Here is a 21535-nt window from a genome sequence, read left to right as displayed (position 1 = left end):
AGTCAAGTACATTATAATCATCTATTGTTGAGAGGGAAGTTTCTTAGGTAGTGACGGAGACTCGGGAATGCAAGGCAGTTCCAGGGTCGTCGAAACGTTCTGGGCTCAAGTTGGGGCAGCCAGAGCCCCGCGAGGGCCAGCGGTAAGGAGAGAAAGAGGCAGATTCACCTCCAGCTCACTCCTCTCTCCCCATTTTTGGAATTACAGCCTAAAACTTAACCAGCCCGCTATCTGGATGCGGCAGCGGAAGACCCTGACCTCCCTGCCGAGCTAAATGATTAGAGGAATTAAGGGGTGGAGGTATTCTTGGCCAACCGGGTGTCCCAAAGTTCATTGCCCCGCCCGTCCCCCTTCCCCACACCCCACAGCCCCACGTCCGGGGTCTCTTGGCCCTGGCGACCATCCCACCATTCCTCTGGAGCGGGGATTCAGGGGTGGGTGGTCCTCCTGCGCAGCGTTGATGGCCCGAGGGGCAGGCGTGGCGCGGACACACAGCCTGCCCATACATACACAGGCACCCACACCAGTTAGGCCTGGAAAAGGCAAGGGCTGGGGAGGGAAACGCAGCAGCTATTCCGAAGCGTCAGGAGACCTTCCTAGGTGCGACCCGCCGACCTTGGGAGTTGACCAGTCCCAGAGAAGCGCGCATCGGAGACTACAGGCCCCACTCAGCGATCCTCTGGGACGCTCCCCTCCCACCGTTCAGGTGAAGGTCTTTCCCAAGCTCCACAAAAACTAAAGGGCACGCACAGGACCCTTGGGTCTTGCACAGGTCCCGGAAGGGGCGAGAGGGCGAGAGTTCAGGGAAAAGACCACCGGGCGCTTGGCGACTCCATAATCCTACACCTGGATGGCGGAAGGGCAGGAGTGCTCGCCTGGAGTCCCTGGGGTCGCACACCCAGAGGCTGGTTCTCGTGCCTGCCACGGGGGCAAAGGGGGCGAGGGAACAGGAGGCGGAGACGCGGAAGGCCGCTGGGCCGGAAGGGCCAGAAAAGAAGGTAGAAAGTGTGGAAAGTGTGAGGGGGAATGAGGGATGAAGAAGAAGAGAAAGAGGGGGTTAGGCCTGGAGAAAGCAAAAGCCCCGATGGGGCGGAGCAGGCCCGGGCGGGAGGCGCAGGCTAGCGGTGGGGAACCAAGAACACCGTCGTTTCATTTTTAAATCTTCTAGGTGTCTGTGGGTCAAATAAAGACAAGGGCGGTAACGATTATTCTGTTAAATCTATGGTACTTGACTGCGCAAACACTAATTGATTAGACACCAAAATGATTTGTTTAAAGAGTTTTCCTTCCCAAGTGCAGCTGCTCTTGGGCCGGGGTCGCGTTGCCCGGCTCTCGCTAAGTGGGCCGTGCGCCCGGTCGCCCAGCCCCCAGTCGGCGTAGGGTAGGGTGGCCGGTCCAAGCCCCAGGGACCTGAGGCTCCAGCTAGGCAGCGACCTGGGACTTCCGCTCTTCCTTGTTCCTCCAGGGTGAGGAAGTGGTGCACCTGGAGATCGTCCTGAACCGACTTTGCCCCCCTCACACGCTCCCTCAGAGTTTTCCACTTTTTGCGTCGCTTTGAATTGTGCCAGTGGGAGGGCCCCTCCTCCTTGTCCCTGTCCTTTCCAGCCTCCAGCGTTGGCACTCTCTACCCCCGCGCGCTGCTAATCCAGCGCAGAGCCCCAGATGGGGAGGCACTGGAAGAGGAGCCTTAACCGCCACCCCGAATCTGGACAAGTCATCGCCCCGCCCCAACCCCGCGGCCTGGGCAGGTCTCCTTTGCAATATACTTCGACAATATAAAGTCATGACCAAGAAAGAAAACCAACTGAAGGATTGACAAGTGGAGGCCAACTACTCCGGAGCCAGAGGCGGACTGGCTGCATCCAGCGCCGGGGCCTGCTGCCAGAGAGTCACCCGGGAGGCTGGAACCTCTGCCTCAGCCCCACAGCATCAGGACACCCCTTCTTCCTTCAGCTCTGTTGGCTTGAAGCCTTGAAAAGCCCTCGCCGAAGTAAGCAACCGCCGGAAGGGATTTCAACCCAGGAGAAGCCGCCTCTAGTTCACCCGAGGGCCCAGGAGAGCAAGCGGTTTTCTTCCTCTGCGTAAGAAGTAACCAGAGCTGCGTGCAGAATGGTCTGGCGTCCTCGGATGGCCGCCCAGGCCCCTTGGCAGCTCCTAGAACCCAGAGTCAGCTGAGGTTGGCACGAGCTGACAGCCCTTTGGCAAAGCATCTTCTCTTTAGGATTTGGAGAGGCAAGAAGAAAACGAAACAAAGCAAAGTGCAAAAACAATAATGCCCAGTTGAAAATTTCACAGGCAAAAACCGTAATTTAAGAAGGGGAAAAGTTAACAGAACAGATGAGCCAAAAACTACATGCTAAATAGAAGATCAAAGATTGAAAAAGTGGGCTAGAATAATTGATAACCACATCCTTCTCCCAGAGAGTAGAGAGAAGTCAGTGATTAATTTTTTAAAATACTTTTCAATAAGAATCAGCAGGCCACCCCTCTCCAAAGTTCTTGGTGTTCTAGTATAAGCCGACAGCAATTTTCTGAATAAAATTCCTCCAGAGGCACGACTCCAGAGGAAGATAGGAGAGCCTGGCCCAGACCAAATCCTTCACCCCTAGTTATCAAGTGTCTTCTGTAGGCAGACTCCAAAGAGATGGGTCCTTACCAGGAGTTTAATTCTAGACTGACTACAGGCATCAGAAGTGCTGGTGAGTTAGTTTCTCAGGCTCTAGTCAAGGAGTCAGCCTCCCACTGGAGCCTTGGGTAGAGGAATTTGCACTGACATCCAGGCTTGCTGTTTGTAAGGCCAACAAATGGGAAGTAAACATTTGATGGTTCAGAGGGGCGACAAACATTTCTTTGAAATGGTCCTGAAAACTGGGACTGGGCCATATGTTGCATCCCTACTACTCACAAACAGAACTAAAGAATTAATACGGAACTGATGAAAGGTTTTCAGAGAAGCTTGTGTGACCTGCATTTGAAGGGATGGCCTTATGCTCTTTGTCTTTTCTAAGCCTGGTGGAGTCACCTGGCAAGCTCTAGCCCAGCCAGCATAAGAAGGATTGCGCTTGCTCACTCATCTCCCAGGCTTCTCTCCTGACATTCATAAAATAAACATACTGAAACCTTTGTTTCCACACTGAAAATACTGCCAGCAACAAGTATCCAGTCAAGTCTTGTTTCCCTTTTTCTTACCTATGTATATGTATGTAATTTTCTGCCGGTGATTGACACTATTTTTTTTTCTTTAAATTCCCTGCAGCTACTGAAAATCTAAGCAGCTAACAATAAGTCCTCCCCTCAATTGCACACGTTGACCTCCCAATTTTCAAGGGACTCCTACTTGGACTCTTAATTCCTTCATTCCCCATGGTGCATCTAATGGGTGCCAGGCTTTGTGCTGTGAATTGGAAGGGGGAAGGAAGGAGAGGGACAAAATGACAAAAAGCAATCCCAGCCTTCCAGTAGTGGACAATCTCTCTAGCACCCCTCCTCCCCCACACATGCACACTCACCTGAACCAGGCCTGGAAGAGCATCCTTCCTACTCATCACACATACTTAGTAAGAGGAAAGTGTTCTGAGATGTCAAGTAAGAATATAGTAATATGTTTCTGACTGAGAAATCACTGCAATTCCATCAATTATGGGGGAACACAATGGTTAAATAAATGGTGTGAATAGCCAAGAAGATAAGGAGATTTGCAAACCAAAGCACACACAATTTTTTAAATGTTTTAGAAAAAAAAGTCAAAAGAAACATTAAACTGAGCAAACCCCACACATGCTTTTCCAGAGCTTTCCTTTGGCTCCTCCTTTAGGGAGTAACCAGGCCCCCTTTTCATAAAGCCCCTTGGGAGCGGGGGAAGCTGAGCTCACCTGATCCCAGCCTTCTTCAGGTGGACTCCAGGGGCTCATCCAAGGGCCTCACATGAAGGAGGGTTTCCAAGATCAAATTCCTAATTAGCTACACAAAGAGAAAACCATGAACAATTTGCGCACTTGGTGGTATTTACTGCTGTCTTTCTTTTAACAAACTGCCTTTTGGGAAGAGAGTTGTCATAAGGGCAAATCAATCATTTCATCAGGATTAAAATATTGGGAGTGGGGGACAACAGTTTAGCTCAAAGGCTGTCCACTGCTTTAACCCATTGTTTGGTCTCATAGCAGAGCCCCATGCTCTATGCTGCAGGAAAAGAGAACAGAAACAATAAGGAACCACCAAGGATGCAGCTTCCTGCCAACATATTGTGATCTACTAGGCAGAAAACATATGTCTTATGCGTGTGTGTGTGTGTAGGTGAATAAGTAGCTATAGATATAAGTTTAAATAGAATAATTGTGTTTTCTGAGTTCCTTTATGTGAATATGTATTTTTCCCAAAGACCTTTTCTTCTGTGGCGGTCCTAAATTCCTAAATGTTTATTATGCAAGTAGACCTGAAATCCATTGAGAGGGACTCCCACTTCCAGGGCCTCCGTTCACATTGTTTGCACAGTATGGAAGTGTCTCAGGTGATAAAACCAGCCAGCTTAGCCAGTTCAAGACAAGGCCACTTTCAAGGAAGTGAGGTTGACCGTACCCACTGACCTGTACCCTCTGTACCTTACCTGCCTGGATCATGATGTTGCCCTCAAGGTGGCAGGGACATGGGCAAAGAGGTGAGCCTGCTCATGCCTCAGCTGATGGGGACTTCTCCCCAGCGTTTGGCCAGCCAAGCTTTTGCCTTGGGAACCCAACCACGACTATTACCACTATCACAGTCCCGGCCTCTCTGAGGGTCTAGGAACGTTTGCGTGGAAACACCGCTGGTGAGCTGCAGCCTGGTGCCCCAGCAAACAAACCTACAGTCTGAGTTTGGCCCAGAACAGGCTGCACACTCTTGGTCCATATTTGGGCCCAGATACCCAGGCTCTGAGAGGCTGTTTCCATTGTGACCACCACTTGCCCGGGGCTGAGGTTCATGGATGACCCTGCCGTAACTGCCACGGGCCGGACAATGGGCACATCTGTCCTTTCTGCCGAGGCATGAAAGCACCTAAGCGGACACGGCTCTGCCTTTTGTTACGGATTTTTTTTTCTTTTGTAAATGGAAGAAAGCCGCGGCATGTGGTGGCCGGGTGTACGTCCCACACTGGGGGCCTCCCCACGCGTACCCACCAGGCCCAAGGACAAGGTTCGGTTCCGGATTGGAGCGTGACTGTGGGAAGGGCGCAATTACTCCCGAAGCTGAATTGATTTTCAAATTCAGAAGCTTCTCTCGGGGACGCCGGGAAAAGAGCGTCCCTACGGACCAAGCGGAGACTCGCGCGCCCGCGTCCACCCTGACTGCGTCAGTACTTCTCGAAAGAAGCCGCCTCTGGGTGCTTTACCTGGAGGGCCTTGGAGCCACCGCAGGAACCGCTCTAGCCTCGCGGCCCCACCAGCACCCGGAAGTTAACATGGGTACCCACCAGGGCACTCCCTCGCCTCTTCTCAACCCCCACAGATCGAGTCATTGGCGAAGCGGACGCGCAGCCTTAATTATCAGCTGAACAGGAGAAGGACCCAGGCGGCGGGGGACAGCGAGGTATGGCCAGGACTGGGACTCTTGGCACAGAGTGCTCCACTGCCCAAGGCATGGATGAGAAAGGGTGGGCAGATGAGTTAGTATTTGGGAGGACGAAGGGTGCCGAGTCAACAGCCGCCAAGCTGACACAGGCCTTTAGGCTATTTGCGTCGCCCCCGCCCCCACCACGGGCCGAGCATTTTAAAGGCAGCGAAAGCGCGTACTCCTAGCAGCCCTCCGGGAAATTAGGCTCAGTGGGCCAGAGCGGAAGGGGGAATGACACAGTCCCCAGCTCCCCGGGCAACCTGCACCGGGAAGCAGCTACCGGAGAGAGACGGACGATGGCTCTCCAAGCATAGCGGGCTGTGATATGAGCCCGGAAGGAGAATCCCGGAGCTGGGAAGAGAGAGTCCACCCAAGCAAGGGAGGCAAGCGGGGCGCGAGTCTCCTGGGATTGCGGTTGTGGGCCCAGGTTGCGCTCTGTGCCAGTCCTTCGCACGTGCCCGCAGCTACCCGGCCATCCGGCGCCGCGGGGAAGGCGCAGGACCCCCTCCTTCATTTGTACGGGGACGTCACGGGCCAGGCGCGCGGGGACCGAGGGGGAGGGGCCGGACTGCGCGCATGCGCGCTGCGCCCGGCGAGCGTGAGGGCGGGCCGCGGCGGCAGCGGCGGTGACCGAAACCCGGCCACAGAGTCTGCAACAGTAACCGAGCCATGGCTCAAGCTGGCGAGTGGCGCTGGCAGGCAGCAGCCGCGGCAGGCGCGCGGGCCGCGTCAGGGGAGCCGAGGGCCTCACAATTCTAAGGAGAGGGGCGAGAGGGGGCCGGGGACGGGAGGGCTGGGGGCACCGCGCTCTCCCAACGGCGCGGATCCTTTTTGGAAATTAATATTTAAAAAAAAAAAAAAAGCCGAGGACGCAGAGGGGAAGGTAGGGGCAAGTGGGAAGGCGAGACACACACACAGAAAGAGAGAGAGACAGAGACAGAGACAGAGCCCCACAGTGAGAGGAAGGAAGGAAGGAAGGCAACAGTCGCCGGCAGCCAATGTGAAGACAGGACTCCGTGCGCCCCTCGCCGCCTCTGCCCGGCCACATCGATGTTGTGTCCGCCGCCCGCTCGCCCGGATCACGATGAACGCGCAGCTGACCATGGAGGCGATCGGCGAGCTGCACGGGGTGAGCCATGAGCCGGTGCCCGCCCCTGCCGACCTGCTGGGCGGCAGCCCCCACGCGCGCAGTTCCGTGGCGCACCGCGGCAGCCACCTGCCCCCGGCGCACCCGCGCTCCATGGGCATGGCGTCCCTGCTGGACGGCAGCAGCGGCGGCGGCGATTACCACCACCACCACCGGGCCCCCGAGCACAGCCTGGCCGGCCCCCTGCACCCCACTATGACCATGGCCTGCGAGACTCCCCCAGGTATGAGCATGCCCACCACCTACACCACCTTAACCCCTCTGCAGCCGCTGCCGCCCATCTCCACAGTCTCGGACAAGTTTCCCCACCATCACCACCACCACCATCACCACCACCACCCGCACCACCACCAGCGCCTGGCGGGCAATGTGAGCGGTAGCTTCACGCTCATGCGGGATGAGCGCGGGCTGGCCTCCATGAATAACCTCTATACCCCCTACCACAAGGACGTGGCCGGCATGGGCCAGAGCCTCTCGCCCCTCTCCAGCTCCGGTCTGGGCAGCATCCACAACTCCCAGCAAGGGCTCCCCCACTATGCCCACCCGGGTGCCGCCATGCCCACCGACAAGATGCTCACCCCCAACGGCTTTGAAGCCCACCATTCGGCCATGCTCAGCCGCCACGGGGAACAGCACCTGACGCCCACTTCGGCCGGCATGGTGCCCATTAACGGCCTTCCTCCGCACCACCCCCATGCCCACCTGAACGCTCAGGGCCACGGGCAGCTCCTGAGCACAGCCCGGGAGCCCAACCCTTCGGTGACCGGCGCGCAGGTCAGCAATGGAAGTAATTCAGGGCAGATGGAAGAGATCAATACCAAAGAGGTGGCGCAGCGTATCACCACCGAGCTCAAACGCTACAGCATCCCACAGGCCATCTTCGCGCAGAGGGTGCTCTGCCGCTCCCAGGGGACCCTCTCGGACCTGCTGCGCAACCCCAAACCCTGGAGCAAACTCAAATCTGGCCGGGAAACCTTCCGGAGGATGTGGAAGTGGCTGCAGGAGCCGGAGTTCCAGCGCATGTCAGCGCTCCGCTTAGCAGGTGAGCCGGCCAAGGAGCTGGGCGCGAGGGGAGATAAGGGACGCGGAAGCCGAAGGGACCTAAAGAGAAGGGGTTGGGCTCGCTTCACCTCGCCCTCCTTCCCCAAGGTAGGGGGGAGGGGGTCCCTGTGCTTAGAAGGGCCAGCACGAGACTCGGGGAGCAGATCGCTTTCTCCACGGCTCAGTGCATTGGGCTGTGGAAGGCTCAAAGAGCTAAGCGGCGCGGCCGCGGCGACTGCGGGGCGCATTTGTGCTGGGGACGGCTCTGGAAGCTCGTGCAGCTGGAGGCTGAGAGAAATCCCGCACCTGGCGAGACACGGTCTGTGCACCACTTCTCAATTGAGCACCCTAGGTTTGGGAAGAGGGAGGCGATGTGTGCGTGGAACTGTGTGCAGCTGGAACCAGTGCCTCTGGCACAAACCCGTCGCTGGGCTGGAGCGTGCCGGACCTGCGGCACTGTTTGGCTGAACTGGCCGCGGTGACCCCCTCCCACGCTCATTCTATTGGCGCTGGATAGGCTTGGGGAATCGCGATCTAAGAGTGCGGGCGAAAAGTTCCGAAACCGCTGGGCAGTGGGTATGTGGTGCAGAAGAGGTGTAAGTGTTAGCGCGCATTTTGGGCAAGGAACGGGCTGCGGAGAGCGAGGCAGACAGTGCTGAGGTCCAGGTGGGAGCAGCAGAGCATTGGCCGAGCCCAAGGTATACCTTCGCTGCCGACTCTCTCAGGACATCGCGTTTCGTTTTATTATTCCTCTAAGTGATTTTCGCCTGAATCCCTGTGCAGGCAGGTGGGAGTGTGTAAATGACCCCCAAGTCTGCGAGCAGAGATTTCCCGGGCCTGAAACCCTGAGCCGTGGGTGTTTCCGAGTGGAGCCGGAAGGTCTCCGCGGCGCTGCTCAAGCACCACGCCTGGCTGCCCCAGACGACCGATAGGCCAGGGGGACAGCTGAGCCCAGCACGACCCCCATTCGGGATTTCAGGCGAATTCGGCCACCCCTGAGGGCGGAGGACGTGCGGGGAGGTAGAGCTCAGGACAGCGGAGGGCGGACTGGACTTGAAGAGACCCGCGTGGCGGTTGCCAAGTCGATTGACTACTGGTTCGGTGCCTTCCCCAACCCCCATCTCAGCCCGACGCCCAGGCCTGAGCCTTAGCGAAGAGAAAAGGTAAAAGCCGGAATGAGGGTTTGTTAATTAACTCATCGTTCTCCATTAATTCGTCCCTGGAGAACGCGAGACAGTCAATCCGCTCTGAGCCGGGGGCACTGAGCCGTTTCACAGACTAAAATCAAAGCGTGAGGCCGAGGCCCCCTCCCCCACCTCGTGCCTGCCAATGAGAAGCCGGGGGGTGGCAGGTGCGGGCGAGCCTTCGATTCGAGCCCCGAAGCGACCCAAAGCGTTCCCTGGGTCTGGGTGCTCGAGGCCTCCGGTCCCGAGCGCTTAGTCTCTGCCCTGCCGGCTTTTCCCGCCCGGCCCGCGCGCGTTCGCCCCAAGCAAAGTGCTCACGCAGGGTCCCGCCGCCCGAGCCCGGGAGCCAGGCGAGGCGCGGGTAGGAGGACTGGAGAGGGAGGGGTGACGCTGACTGCGTGACCCCGCAAATCCCAGGTTCCCGCGTTTCCACCGCCCTGTGCCGCCGGTACCATATCGCCCCCCGTGGGCCGGCCGAGACCCTGCGGGCAGCCGAGGTGCCAGAGGGGGTGGGCAAGGGGGCTGCTGTTCGCCCTGACTGCGCGGCGTCTGCGGATGCCCAAGGTAGTGCCTTTTCACACTCTCACGTCGGCCCAGAGCCCGGCTTCAGGGCCATTTACCCATGCAGCGACCGCGGAGTCCAGCGAGTGGGGCGGCGGAACGTGGGGACAAGGTGGAAACGCAGAAGGGTACCCCTCACGGAAAGCTCGGCTCCCCCCACACACACCCCCTGTGAAGGCCCCTGCTCCGGACTTCAGTGACCCTCCTCCCTCCGCTTTCTCCTGTCGCCTCCTGGAAGGACAGACTGACTGACGCGTTTTGTGAAGAGACGACCCCGAAGGTTTGGAAACCTAGCCGCGCAAACTCCCTTTGACCTCCGAGCGTGGAGAGCGGAACTCCGGGACACCACCGTGGTGCGGGAGGGAGCCTAAGTGCTGGGACCCGCACTCTGGAGGCGCGGGCCGGGTGCCGGAAGGTGCTCATGGGACCCAGGAGGTCACCGAAGAGGCTCTGCCTGGGCACCCAGCAGCCTGTGGAGAGCTCCGCAGCCCTCGGCCCCCAGAGCGTGCTTTCCCTCGAAAAGGTGGAAAATCGGAGATCAGCAGGAGAGGAGTTTGGTGCCAAATACCGAGAGAACCCCGCGTCCTGAGACCCGGATGAAGCATGTCACTTCCATTTTTGTTTCAACTTAAAGGAGTGGTAGGGAGGGCTGCGGCCCGGGCTCTGCTGGTCCAGGAGGGCCTTCTGCAAGGAACTCAGAGCAATCCCATTAAGCCGCAAAAGCTGAAACCTATTTTTAACTCACTGAAGAACAACGACACGTCTCGTTAACATTTTCATTTAAAGACAGGAAAGTGGAGTCGTTTTCTGAACCCTCCAAAGCCCTGAGTGCAGCCCTGAGTGCAAGCCCAGAGTGCAGGAGCCTTAAAACAGATTGCAGGGCGCCTTGGCCGGCTGGGGGACGTTAGTGCCTGCCCCTCACCGCCGGCTCCCACGTGCGGAGGTGCCACTTGCAGCTTTGCTCGCCGTTGCGCTCAAAGACACTCCCCCAATCTCGTCCCAACCACCGTGCTTGGCCAGGGCCCCCTGAGCTCAGTTCCTTAGCTCCGTAGTGGGAAGGTGGCTTCTCCATGCCCCTCTCGGTGCCCCAAGTCCTGCTCAGCCTGTTGCAGAGGGTCAAAACCCTCCGCACGTGGCAGTGTGTTTGGGGAGGCGCCTCCCGGTCACGAAATTACAGCGGCTGGTGGAGGACTGACGACAGGAGGAAATTCTCACCAAATTAACTACCTGTAAAAAATCAATATATGTTCCCTCAATGTAATACTTGCTGCTGCCCCATTAAAACGCAGCACGACAGGGTTCTCGCCACGTGTCGTCCCGAGTGGGGTGGGCTGATGGGTCGGTGCCGCGCCTCTGACGTGGGCACCTTTCAAGATGGGAGGAGATTAGTTACCAATTAAAGATTCCAGAAGGCTTCGGCCACACCTCAGGAGCTGCCAGCGCGGGAAGAGGCTGCGACACACACCCACCAGTGGGCACAATATCGCAGACCCTAGCGGCAGCGGCGCGCAGGCCCGAGGTTTGGGTGGGGGGGATGCTGGGCCACTCTGACTCTGCTGGCTTTGGAGACAGGGAAACCTTCAAACGCGGGGGAGTGGGCCTGGCCACCAGCACCCAGGACTGCACGCTCTTCCTGTCCTGTATTTGCCCCAGAATGACCTGGGGGAGGACCTGACCGCGGGAGGGGGCGGGTTCGGTCAGGAGGCTGCCATGAGAAAGTCTCACCCGACCCAACCTGGGCCATGTTTGCCCTGAGTGGCCTTGCGGCCTGGTTGATTGATAACTGGCCCCCACACAAGTCCATTTACTTTTTTGTTAATATTTATCCCAGGGGGTGACATTTCTACTGTCCCCTCGCTTCTCTGGGCCGCAGGAGCCAGGCAGGAGTGCCATGCCAGGCCCTAGAAACGCAGTTCTATCTTCTAAGACTCCTGGGCAGGGAGGGAAGCCAGGGCTGGGCGTGTGGGACTCGGGAGCTGGAAGGGTTTCTGGGCCCAAGAGTGGGGGGAGAAGGCGTCAAGCTCAGTGGTTTCCTCGCGCTTCGCGTCTTGGCGCCCCGGGTCTCCGGCAGCGCAGCTGCTCGCAGCCGTCTGCAGCGCGAACAAAGGGCCGGCGGGGCGCGACCGACCGTGTCACCTCCAAGCCCAGGGGCAAGGGGGGCTGCTCGCGGGAAGCGCCTTCTCCGAAGGCTTTGCATGGCCTCCTCCCAGCGTGGTGGGGGACAGCCGGTCGTCAGGCGGAAACTGAGGAGTTGCAGAGCCCGCCCAGGGCGAAGGGTGGCAGTGCGTCAGTGTAGTCGATTGGGGACCCTCACACACTCACCAGGTGATTTCAAAACCAAAAGATCTCGCTCTCGGACACAGTCACCAGAAGGCTCTTCATGACGCCTTTCCCACAGCCTGTCTCTGTCCCCTCGAGGGTGTGGGACAATAGTTTCCTCTGTGCAGTCCCCATTAGCGACCACAACCTTAGCAAGGAGACGAAGGTGCGCAAGGGATTAAGAAGTGTGCATGTGGCTAAGACTGGAGCCGCTAGTATGAGTATGGCTGGGATGGGGGACACCTGCTTTTGGGGCTTGAGGAGTCCTGATGGCTATTGTGTGGCGACGTTGGTGTCAGCGCAGCGAGGACGCCTGCCAGAGACAAAATAAACCCAACGGCCTCTTCAGAGGGTGTGTGGCTATTCCGCCAGCGGGTGCGGCCCGGTTCGCCTTGGAAGCATCCGGAGAGCGATCCCTGCAGCTGGAGCGACCCGCCGGGCACAGGGCATTGTGGTCACTAGAGACCCGGCCCCGCCCTCTCCGCTTGCAAATGACATTTGGGACGGACAGTGCCAACAATAGCACAGTCGTATTGTAGCAGCTAAGCGACCCAGAGCCCAGGGTGCGTCTTTCTTTATCTTGAAGCTTCGAGCCCTCTGCGCTTTCTCACTCTCTCCATTTGGGCTCCTCTTCTTAGAGCACCCGGCCCCGCTGTGCTGCGGGAGCCGCGAGCGCCCCCTGCGGGCCTCTGCGGCCAGGCGCGGAGCGGGCGTCCGTGATTCACCCCGCTGCGGAAACAGATGCTCACAGCGTCTTTGTATTTAGAATATCATTGTCCTAGTGATTTTCAAAACAATAACTATTTTTGATAGAAGAAGGTGTGAAGGAGGAAGAGAAGGATATCTAGTGGCTCTATCGAGGCCCCCAACAATGACAAAATTGCCATCCGCCAAAGTACACCCCCCAACTCTAACCTCCCCAAACAAGATGAGTGTTCGGATTTTTTATCCGAATTATGCTTTTGTTGGCATGTTTTTATCTGAGAAAAGCGGGATCAGAGTAGAGAAGGTGACCCTGGCGGTCTGAAGTCAGAGGTTGAGGCTGAGAGATACAGTCCCCGGAGGGTTGACGGATTGACGATTCCTTTGTTTTGTTGTTTCCTCTACCAGCAAACGGACCCGGAGTCAAGGAGGCGGCACTGGGGCCTGCAGCTTGGAAGTCTTTGTTCCCCCTCGTGTGGGGTGGGGGAAAGGGCGTTCCGAAGCAGACGCGCCCAGAGCCCTGGGGCGGCGTCAGGACCCTGGACAGGGCCGGTGTCGCCTGGACCAGTTTCTCTTCGCCCTGGGAAGGCGGCTAGGATACCTTTGGAAAGTCGTAGAGAAAACAAAAATTAACGGCTAATATTCCGAAGTTTATCGGGGTGTGAGGCCCCGCCAGGAATATACACTGGCGTAGTCAAGTAATCGAAAAGATCAAACCTATCGGCGTCGATCAGGTAGTTGATCTTTTCGTCCCTCCACGGCAGCTTTGTGTGTGCGTCTGAGTGCACGTGCGCACCTGCTTATAAAGTCGGGATTCGCGTCCCTGTGGGTGTGACAGGGGTTGGATCATTAAGCTAAAACGTTCAATTCAGTCCCTTTGATCCGCGCTGGGGAAAATCTATAGTCATCTCTAATCTACGAGGTCTTTAAGGAGGTTGTTACACGAGCTGTTTTGATGTCATCATTTCCACATTCATGGCAAATTCAGCTAATCAGATGGTGCTACCCAAAGTTACCAGAAGAAATAGTTCTTACAGAGCATATCGGTAAAATTTGTTCCTGATTTCCTGGTAAGAAAGAAAATCCTCACATCTAATGAAGGTGGTTAATTAAATAGAAGACTCAGGAATCTCGCTCCTCAGCTTCCTAGGTAGAGGCCTTGTCTGTCCCTCAAGTGTCAGTGCTCAGTGTTCTTTATAAACTCCTTATATTGGAATATTTAAACATCAACTTAATATTTTAAATCGACCAAGGTGCTTTGATGAGTTGAATGGGAAATGACTAGTTTCATTTCAGTCCCCATTAAAACAGCAGGATTTCCACACTCTTGGTGGAAATGGTAAAATTGAACGGCTCCCAACCCAGGGTAGCAATAGAAGGAGGGTCTTACTGAAGTTATGGTTGTAAGAGGATACATTTCTTATAATGCTGGAGAAAAGTATTCAACAAATATTCATTAAATATTATTTTCATTCTGTTTCTATTTAAATAAGATGAATGAGCACCTTCCAGAGAAGAAAGCTACATTATTTCCACATGAAAAATGTCAGTCTCATAGAGTCCAGTAAAAAGAAAAAACCTATTTTTAATGTGAATGACTTTAATGTACAATCATAAATTCCTACATTCTATCAATGGGGTTTGCATAGGTTCTTATTTTATTTTTTTTTTAGGTTCTTATTTTAATACAAGTATGTTAATACTAATTAAGCTTAATTTCCTCCTGAGATGATAAGATTGGGTTAGGTGGCTAGACCAATCACAAGACAATCTGATTATTTTGATAAAAATATACAAGTTATTTATCACAAGGTCTTGCCATAGAATTTGTCCCTCCCAAAAGATGTTGCATTATCATAAAATTGGAACAAATGTGCTTCTAGATATTGTCTTCTCTTTTAGATGGGGCATCCCTTTTAGATGTTAATAACAGCTGGACATAACTAGATTCCAAAGTACAACACACCAGATGTGTCATAGCAATTGATAAGGAAGGAGCTTAAGTTTGTTGTGCACATTCTCTTTGTCAGGTACTGTGGTAGGCACATGGATGTTTTCATTTAATACTCACCATTTATGCCAGTGGCTCCCAAATCTTGCTATACACTGGAGTCACTTAAAGACTTTTTTAAAAACCTGATGCCTGGCTGCAACCCCAAATATTCTGATGTAACTGGTATAGGGCATGACTCGGGCACTGGGATTTGAATGAGGTGATTTTTAATATGGAGCAAAGTTTGGGAACCACTAGTCTATGTGGTAGTTACCATTATTTTCCCTGTGGCTCTCTTTGGTGAGGTTAAATAATTACCTGTGAAAACACAGCTGGAAAACCCTGATGCCCTGAACTCAGCTTTCCCAGTTCAAAGCCCAGAACCTTCTTACCCTCCATGTCATGCTTCTATTGCCAGTACAGATCCACCAGGTCGGTGCACCCAGAATGTGGAAATGTCTGATTCACCATCACAAACACCCAATTTAGAAAGCCTCTGCATAATAAAGTTCTTGGAATTAGAGTGTGTCTTCCCTCTGGCACTCTCAAAGATAGTTGCTTATAGAAACGTATTTCTTTTACACTCAAGACTTATAAGAGAGAGTTTTTAATTACTCTCTTTTGGAGAAGCAGCCAGAGGGAATGCAAGGCAGTACCATAGCTAGATGTGGAACCCAAGTCTCCCTATCCCTTTGTTCACTGAAACAATTATTGATGAGCAAGACCCATCTCATTAGCTGCGGACCGTGCCTGGAGGAGGGCCCAAGGCCCAGATCTTCCCACACTTTCAGGCTTTGGTGTTCCGATCTGCACTTGCGCAGCAATTACGTCTCTTTGCTCCGTATCATCGCCTGCCTTGCTATTTCAAAACTTGCCTGTTACTCATATTTTAAGATTCCACACTAAAAAATAATAAGTTGGCTAAAACTCTGTACATCTGTTGACAATTGTCCAGAGGGCAGCTTACAGTTTCTGCCGTCAAACGCTGCATGTTTCCAGTCATCATGTGTTTCTCATCTTCCTTTGCATGTGCCGTGGGGTACTCAGAATCGACAGTTTCTGAATCACTGCTTTCGTTTTCACATCTGGTGATGATCTCATAGTCCCAAAGAGAGGTTATCGGAGGAGCACAATAAACTATGTGCTTTTTGCTTTCTTTCCTGTGTTGTCTTCTAAAACTGATCAATGGGGAAAATTAAATAAACAAACGAGCGCAGCGCGCCACCTAGTGACCTCTGTGCTCACTGCAGGTTCCGCGACTGGAGTGCGTGAGAGGAGTGGCTAACGCGATTCAAGTATTGATGGAGTCACAAAAATCGTTCATTAAGGCAATTTAATCTTTGCTATTAAATGTCCTTTCAATTCATTTGGGGTAATTAAGATGCAGTTAAAGTGATTAAATTCTAATTACTTATGCTAGACAAAGACATATTTGTCACACTAATGCGGTTAACTAAGGACTCAGAAAGAAAGTTAACATTTACTTCAAATGATGCGACTGGAAAAATCAGTTCCTCTTTTCATCATTAATCCAGTGAGCTGGGCGATTATGTAATGGCGCTACAAGCTCATTAAAAAGGGGAAGTGCTGATTAAAATGACTGCTAGGAGGAAAACTTGAACCAGAAGTACCTCTGTACCGTTTGGTCAGCATTCCTGGGCAAAATGACTTGGTGGGTTTTTTTCCCTCCAAGCCTCCCACCCCAAAGTGGCAAACAGCTCCTGAATTTTTTCCTGACATTAAAAGCGAGATGTCTCACAGAAAGCCTTTATTATCAGCCTCCAGACATTGTTAAACCAAAAGCTATTTTTAAATGGTAAATGGATTCTTGGGGTAGAGAGGAACCAGGCAAGGGTGGTGAGGAAGAGAATTCCTGCAGAAAACAGCTCAGAAGGAAAATTTCCACGAGAGACATCTGAAGGCACTTTTCTTGACAGGAACACCCTTCCTGTTATTAAGCAGTCCTTCTTCCCCTCCCCATTTCCACGTCGACTGCCTCTGCTGTATGGGGACAGTCCTTTGCTCAGGATTATGCTGCATTTGATTATTATGCATGCTCTGAAGAGCACTAAGTACCCCTGCTGCAAATTGGGCTCTTTTCAATGTTTTTGCACATTCATATGTAAAGCCATCTTAGATTATAAACCATCAAGTCACTGAGGCTATTTCCCCATAATCTCTACAGACAATTCCCAGAATCTTAGCATAGCTTAGTTATGAGTGCTCATAAGGGGAGGATAATTTTAAACTTAATGAATTTAAAGTTTTCCTTTATTACAAAAATGGTTTTTAAAGGAAGTCCCTACCATTTTCTTGGGGGGATGATCCAAGGACAGGAATGACCAGTCAGATAATTAAGGATTATTTTCCCCAGGAGACCAGTGTCTTTTTGTACATTTAAATTTGCATATTGAAACCATAATTGTGGAGAGTGTATCTTTCCCCTATTTATTTCATTGAATACTATTACCCCTGTTTACTTCATAAGCAAAGAAGCTAAAGTTATCAAATTCATTGATCACTTCAGTCGAACAACTACCTTTTAAAAACAAATTGGTCAGTTACTTGAATATTCATAGAGTCATTATTAATTTTATGGATCATGTTATACCATCTTAAATTACTAAAAAAAAAAACTCTGGGAGACATTTCATCTGGACGAAAACAGACCTAAATTTTACCCTCAGGCAGAAATCTGAGTTAGACATCTCTATTTAAATTGACGTTTGTTCTCCCTTTTCCACTGGTTTCCCCAGAAATTCTAGAAAGAAAAAAAAAAAAGAATCAAGGGCCCTGGAGAAAGGTTATTGCAGTAATTAGCTCTTAGACCTTATCAAGTAATTTAACGTTTTTGGGCCTCAATCTCCTTAAATGTAGAATGAAGGATTTGGCCTTAGGGTCCTTTCTAGGTCCCACATTCTATGATTGATTGTCTGCTATGATGACTGTATATCCACAGCAAAGCCCAGTTGAAATCCTGGTCTCTTATCTCAATTTTGTACTCTCCCCAATGTCGAGATTCAACAAGATGTAAGGCTCAGGGGGCCAGTCTCTTGGGCATAGTGTTGGGCCAGGCTCTCTTGTCAGGTGGTCAGGAGGAAATAGCCCACCCAGTCAGGGGCACTCCTTCTGGCACACAAGTGCTATAGTTTGAGATTCCATCGTCTATATTCTAATAATACACGCTGTTGGCTAGGATACAGATTATCAGGAGCTCTTATACATGGCTGGTGGGAAGGAATGTAAATTGGCACCTTTGCTACAAAAATAACTTGGCACCATCTTATAACCCCGGATCTACACATGTCTAGCAGTTCTACTCTTTGGTATATGTTTTAGGTAAATTCACAATGTTCCTAGAGACATGACAAGACTGTTCATAGCAGCATTTGTTCCTAAGTGCAAAAAAAACAGAAAGAGCCTAAATGACCCCTGACGAAGAATGCAGAAATAAATCTTGATGTGTTCATATATGCAATAGTATATTGTGATGAAAATGAATGAGCCAGAGCTATACACAACATAGATGAGCTTTAGGAACAGTGTCAGGGAAAAAAAAGAAATAAGACAAACTAAAATAGGCAGGACAAAAAAAAAGGAATAATGTTGAATTTTTTTTAGAAAAAGAGCAAGGTATAGAAGATCAAAGCAGAACAATACCATTTTCATAAAGCTCAAAATCAAGCAATGCCAAACAACTTATTGTTTAGAAATGCATAAATATGTAGTAAGTTTTTAAAAAAAAAAAAACAACACTATTTTTTAGGGCATGGTAGCTCATGTTTATAATCCCAACCACTTAGGAGGCTGAGGCAAAAAGATCTCTTGAGCCCCAGCTGCAGTGAGCTATGATCACGCCACTGCACTCCAGCCTGGGTAACAGAGCAAGAACCTTGTATCTAAAAAAAGAAAAAAAAACAAAACTATTTTTTAAAACACAAATGAATAATAAACACAAATTCAGGAGAGTGGTTATCTCTGGAAGGGGAAGGCAGGGAGATCAGAGGAGAGAACACCCTTCACAAGGCAGCTGGTTCTTTTGTTGGGTAGTGGGTTCATAGGTGTTCATTTTGTTTATTGTGCTTCATATCTTACATATATGATAAATATTGTTTTTAAAGGAGTAATTATTATTTAATTTTAACATTGAGGAGGAAGAGATTGTGTTTGTCTGGTTGCCCAACCCAAACAATTTGGATCAAACAAACCCCAAGAAATTTTATATTATCATTTAAGAAGGTCCAAGCCCTGAATGAAATGTCAGCTCTCACAGGAATTATATTCAGCCAGTTGTGGACAGTGTATAAGAAGTAAAAGAGGAAATTTCATTAAATATGGAAAGAAGAGTTAATTTTTTCATTCATTTGAGCACCTGCTATAGCAGGTTCTGTGCTCAGGACTGGGAATGACGTATACAATACACTTGTCCTTTGGAACTCATAGTCTAGCAGGAAAAAAAGACAAATAGTTGTTTCCATACATCTGTGTGTGTTTGTTCTAGGAAGGAGAAGTTCAGGGTGTGATGAAGGGACAATCTTCAAGATGTGGAGGATGAGTAGGACTTGAATCGGAATGGAGGAAGAGGTTTCCAGGCAGAGGGAACAACAGAATGTGCAGGCCGTGGCTAAAATCCCTTTGCAGAAGATTTCTTGGATCTGAATTACTGTAAAGCTGAAAGCTTATTTCTTCCCTGGCATAGCTGAGTGATACTATACATTCCCATCAATAACAAAAGCATTTCCAAGGCTGTGGGTTTTCAGTGGTGGGAGCTTGGGCAGAGGGTTTCAAATTCCTCTAGGAGAGCAAATCAGATTGGTGGGGAGAGGTGTGGGGAGAATACGTGTTGTTTAAAAGCTTCCCAGGTGATTCTAACATAACTGCAAATTGGGAATAAGAATGTTAGTATTGAGGATTTAAGAGCAAATCATGCCCTTCATTTATTTATTTTACCCTTATGTCTGGGGTAACCTATAGCTCCATATCATGCTCTGTGTATGTGTGCATAAAATCTTTGACTTCTTTTGATCTTTTTGAAATCAAATGTTCACTCAAAAATTCAAGACGCCTATAGGGATAATTGATTCTATGTGTTCCTCCATCTAAAAAAATTATTACTGTTCCAAAGGTCCTTACTACTCAAAGCGTGGCTGCCTGACCAGCAGCATTGACCACACCTGGGACCTTGTAAGAAATGCAGACCTACCGAATCTGAATCTGCATTTCAACAAGATCCCCAGGAGATTCTTGGGTACATTCCAGTCTGAGAAGCACCACTGAGGGCCATATTACATCATTCAAAAGGCCCATTTTCTGTCATTTGCCCAAACACTGATTGGGTGCCTCCCACATGCCAGGCACTAGGCAGAGTACTGGGGCACGAGAGAGGAATGATGTGTCCTGTCCTGGAGGCTCACAGGGAGGAAGCGTGCAGGTAAATAAATACGGACAACGCCTCTGATGAGTGCTGTGATCTAGGCAGGAACAAGGTTCTGTGGCAGCAGGAAAGGACAGTGGAAAGAAGACTGAAAGGAGATGACAAAGGACCTTGTGTGTCTTTGCAGGCCAAAGGAACTTGTGACCTGTCGCGGAATGAAATGGGCAGATTTGTGCTTTTGAAATCCTGCTTGGGAGGGAGACAATGGGAGGAGAAGTAGCAGGGTACTAGCTGGAAGTGGCAGTAGATTATGAGGGCCTGATTATATGTCACTGTCAGCAAAGCTGGAGAAAATGGGTGGGCAAAATTGGAGAGCTGTTTCTAAAGTAGAGCAGACATCATGGGGAGTGGAAATGGACGTGGAACAGGCTCCGTGGCTCTGGCGTGGGAAGCTGGGTGCTCAGGTATACCTTTCGCCACAGAGTGGCTGCGTCGATGTAAATACAAAGATGGATGTTTCAGAATAGCCCACCCACTCAAACATATCGTTAAGATAGGTGGGCTCTCTGTACAGATTTGCAGTGTAAGGTTACGGAGATTGTCTCTGCGTCACTGGAACGTGTCACTGGAAGAGACATGATGTGAGCATGGTGCAAATAAAACAAAGATTGTGGGTTCGCTCCTTCGAGTCCAGTTTTCACTTCCCCATGTTGGGGGACAGTCATGGCCACTCACGTTCCAGTCAGCCACCTGCAGCTGGGCACACAGGAGCCCTGAAGAGCCGGTGGAAAGGGTTAGCCCAAATCCATCCCTGCTGTTAGAGAAACAAAAGCAACCCCAGTGATGGCAGCTCGGGAGCCTCCTGTCTGCACGTGAAGACAGCAGGAGAGGAGACGCAAGCACAGACCTGTTGGCAGGGCAGGCAAGTGTCGACAAGTCTTGGTTCGAGTCACAGAGCAGTCTGTGATAGGAACTAAGCTTCCTAAAGGCACGCATATTTTCATAAGAAAGCAAATTGTACTTTAATCTAGTTTTCACAGTTGCCCCATGGGCACCAAATTTTAAAAATGAAATTTGGTGGGTTTTGTTTTTATTGCGTGAGACAAGAATTTCACTCTGTTGCCCTGGCCAGAGTGCAAGTGGCATCATCATAGCTCACTGCAACCTCAAATTCCTGGGCTCAAGCAATCCTCCTGCCTCAGCTTCCTGAGTGGCTGAGACTACAGGCACGCGACACCATGTCCAGCTAATTTTTCTTCTTTTAGTAGAGCTAGGGTCTTGCTTTTGTTCAGATTGGTCTCCAACTCCTGAGCCGAAGCAATCTTCCCGCCTCAGTCTCCCAAAGTGCTAGGATTATAGGCGTGAGCCACTGCTCCCAGCCATGTTTTGTTTTGTTTTGTTTTGTTTGAGACAGGGTCTCACTTTGCTGCCCAGGCTAGAATGTGATGGCGTCATCATAGTCCACTGCAAACTCAAACTCCTGGGCTGAAGAGATTATCCTGCCTCAGTCTCCTAAGTAGTCCCTGGGACTTCAGGCATGTAGGCACGTGCCACCACGCCCAGCTAATTTTTCTACTTTTTATAGAGACAAGGTCTCAAATTCCTGGCCTTAAGCCATCCTCCCACCT

The 21535-nt window shown here is 51.4% G+C and overlaps 1 protein-coding gene across 1 annotated transcript in view; it reads left to right on the top strand.

The window, feature by feature from the left end:
* The first annotated feature begins 6285 nt into the window (after positions 1-6285).
* Positions 6286-21535, top strand: part of ONECUT1 (one cut homeobox 1) — a 30447-nt gene continuing 15197 nt past the window's right edge. The window contains exon 1 of the mRNA XM_012658018.1: positions 6286-7775. Coding sequence (XP_012513472.1) covers positions 6671-7775 — 1105 coding nt within the window. The 5' untranslated portion in view covers positions 6286-6670. The remainder of the gene's footprint in view (positions 7776-21535) is intronic.

Source organism: Propithecus coquereli, unplaced genomic scaffold, assembly GCF_000956105.1.
Source record: "Propithecus coquereli isolate 6110/MARCELLA unplaced genomic scaffold, Pcoq_1.0 Scaffold57, whole genome shotgun sequence".
Taxonomy (NCBI): domain Eukaryota; kingdom Metazoa; phylum Chordata; class Mammalia; order Primates; family Indriidae; genus Propithecus; species Propithecus coquereli.
The sequence above is the reverse complement of the archived record's forward strand: the minus strand, read 5'-3'. Positions and strand labels throughout refer to the sequence as shown.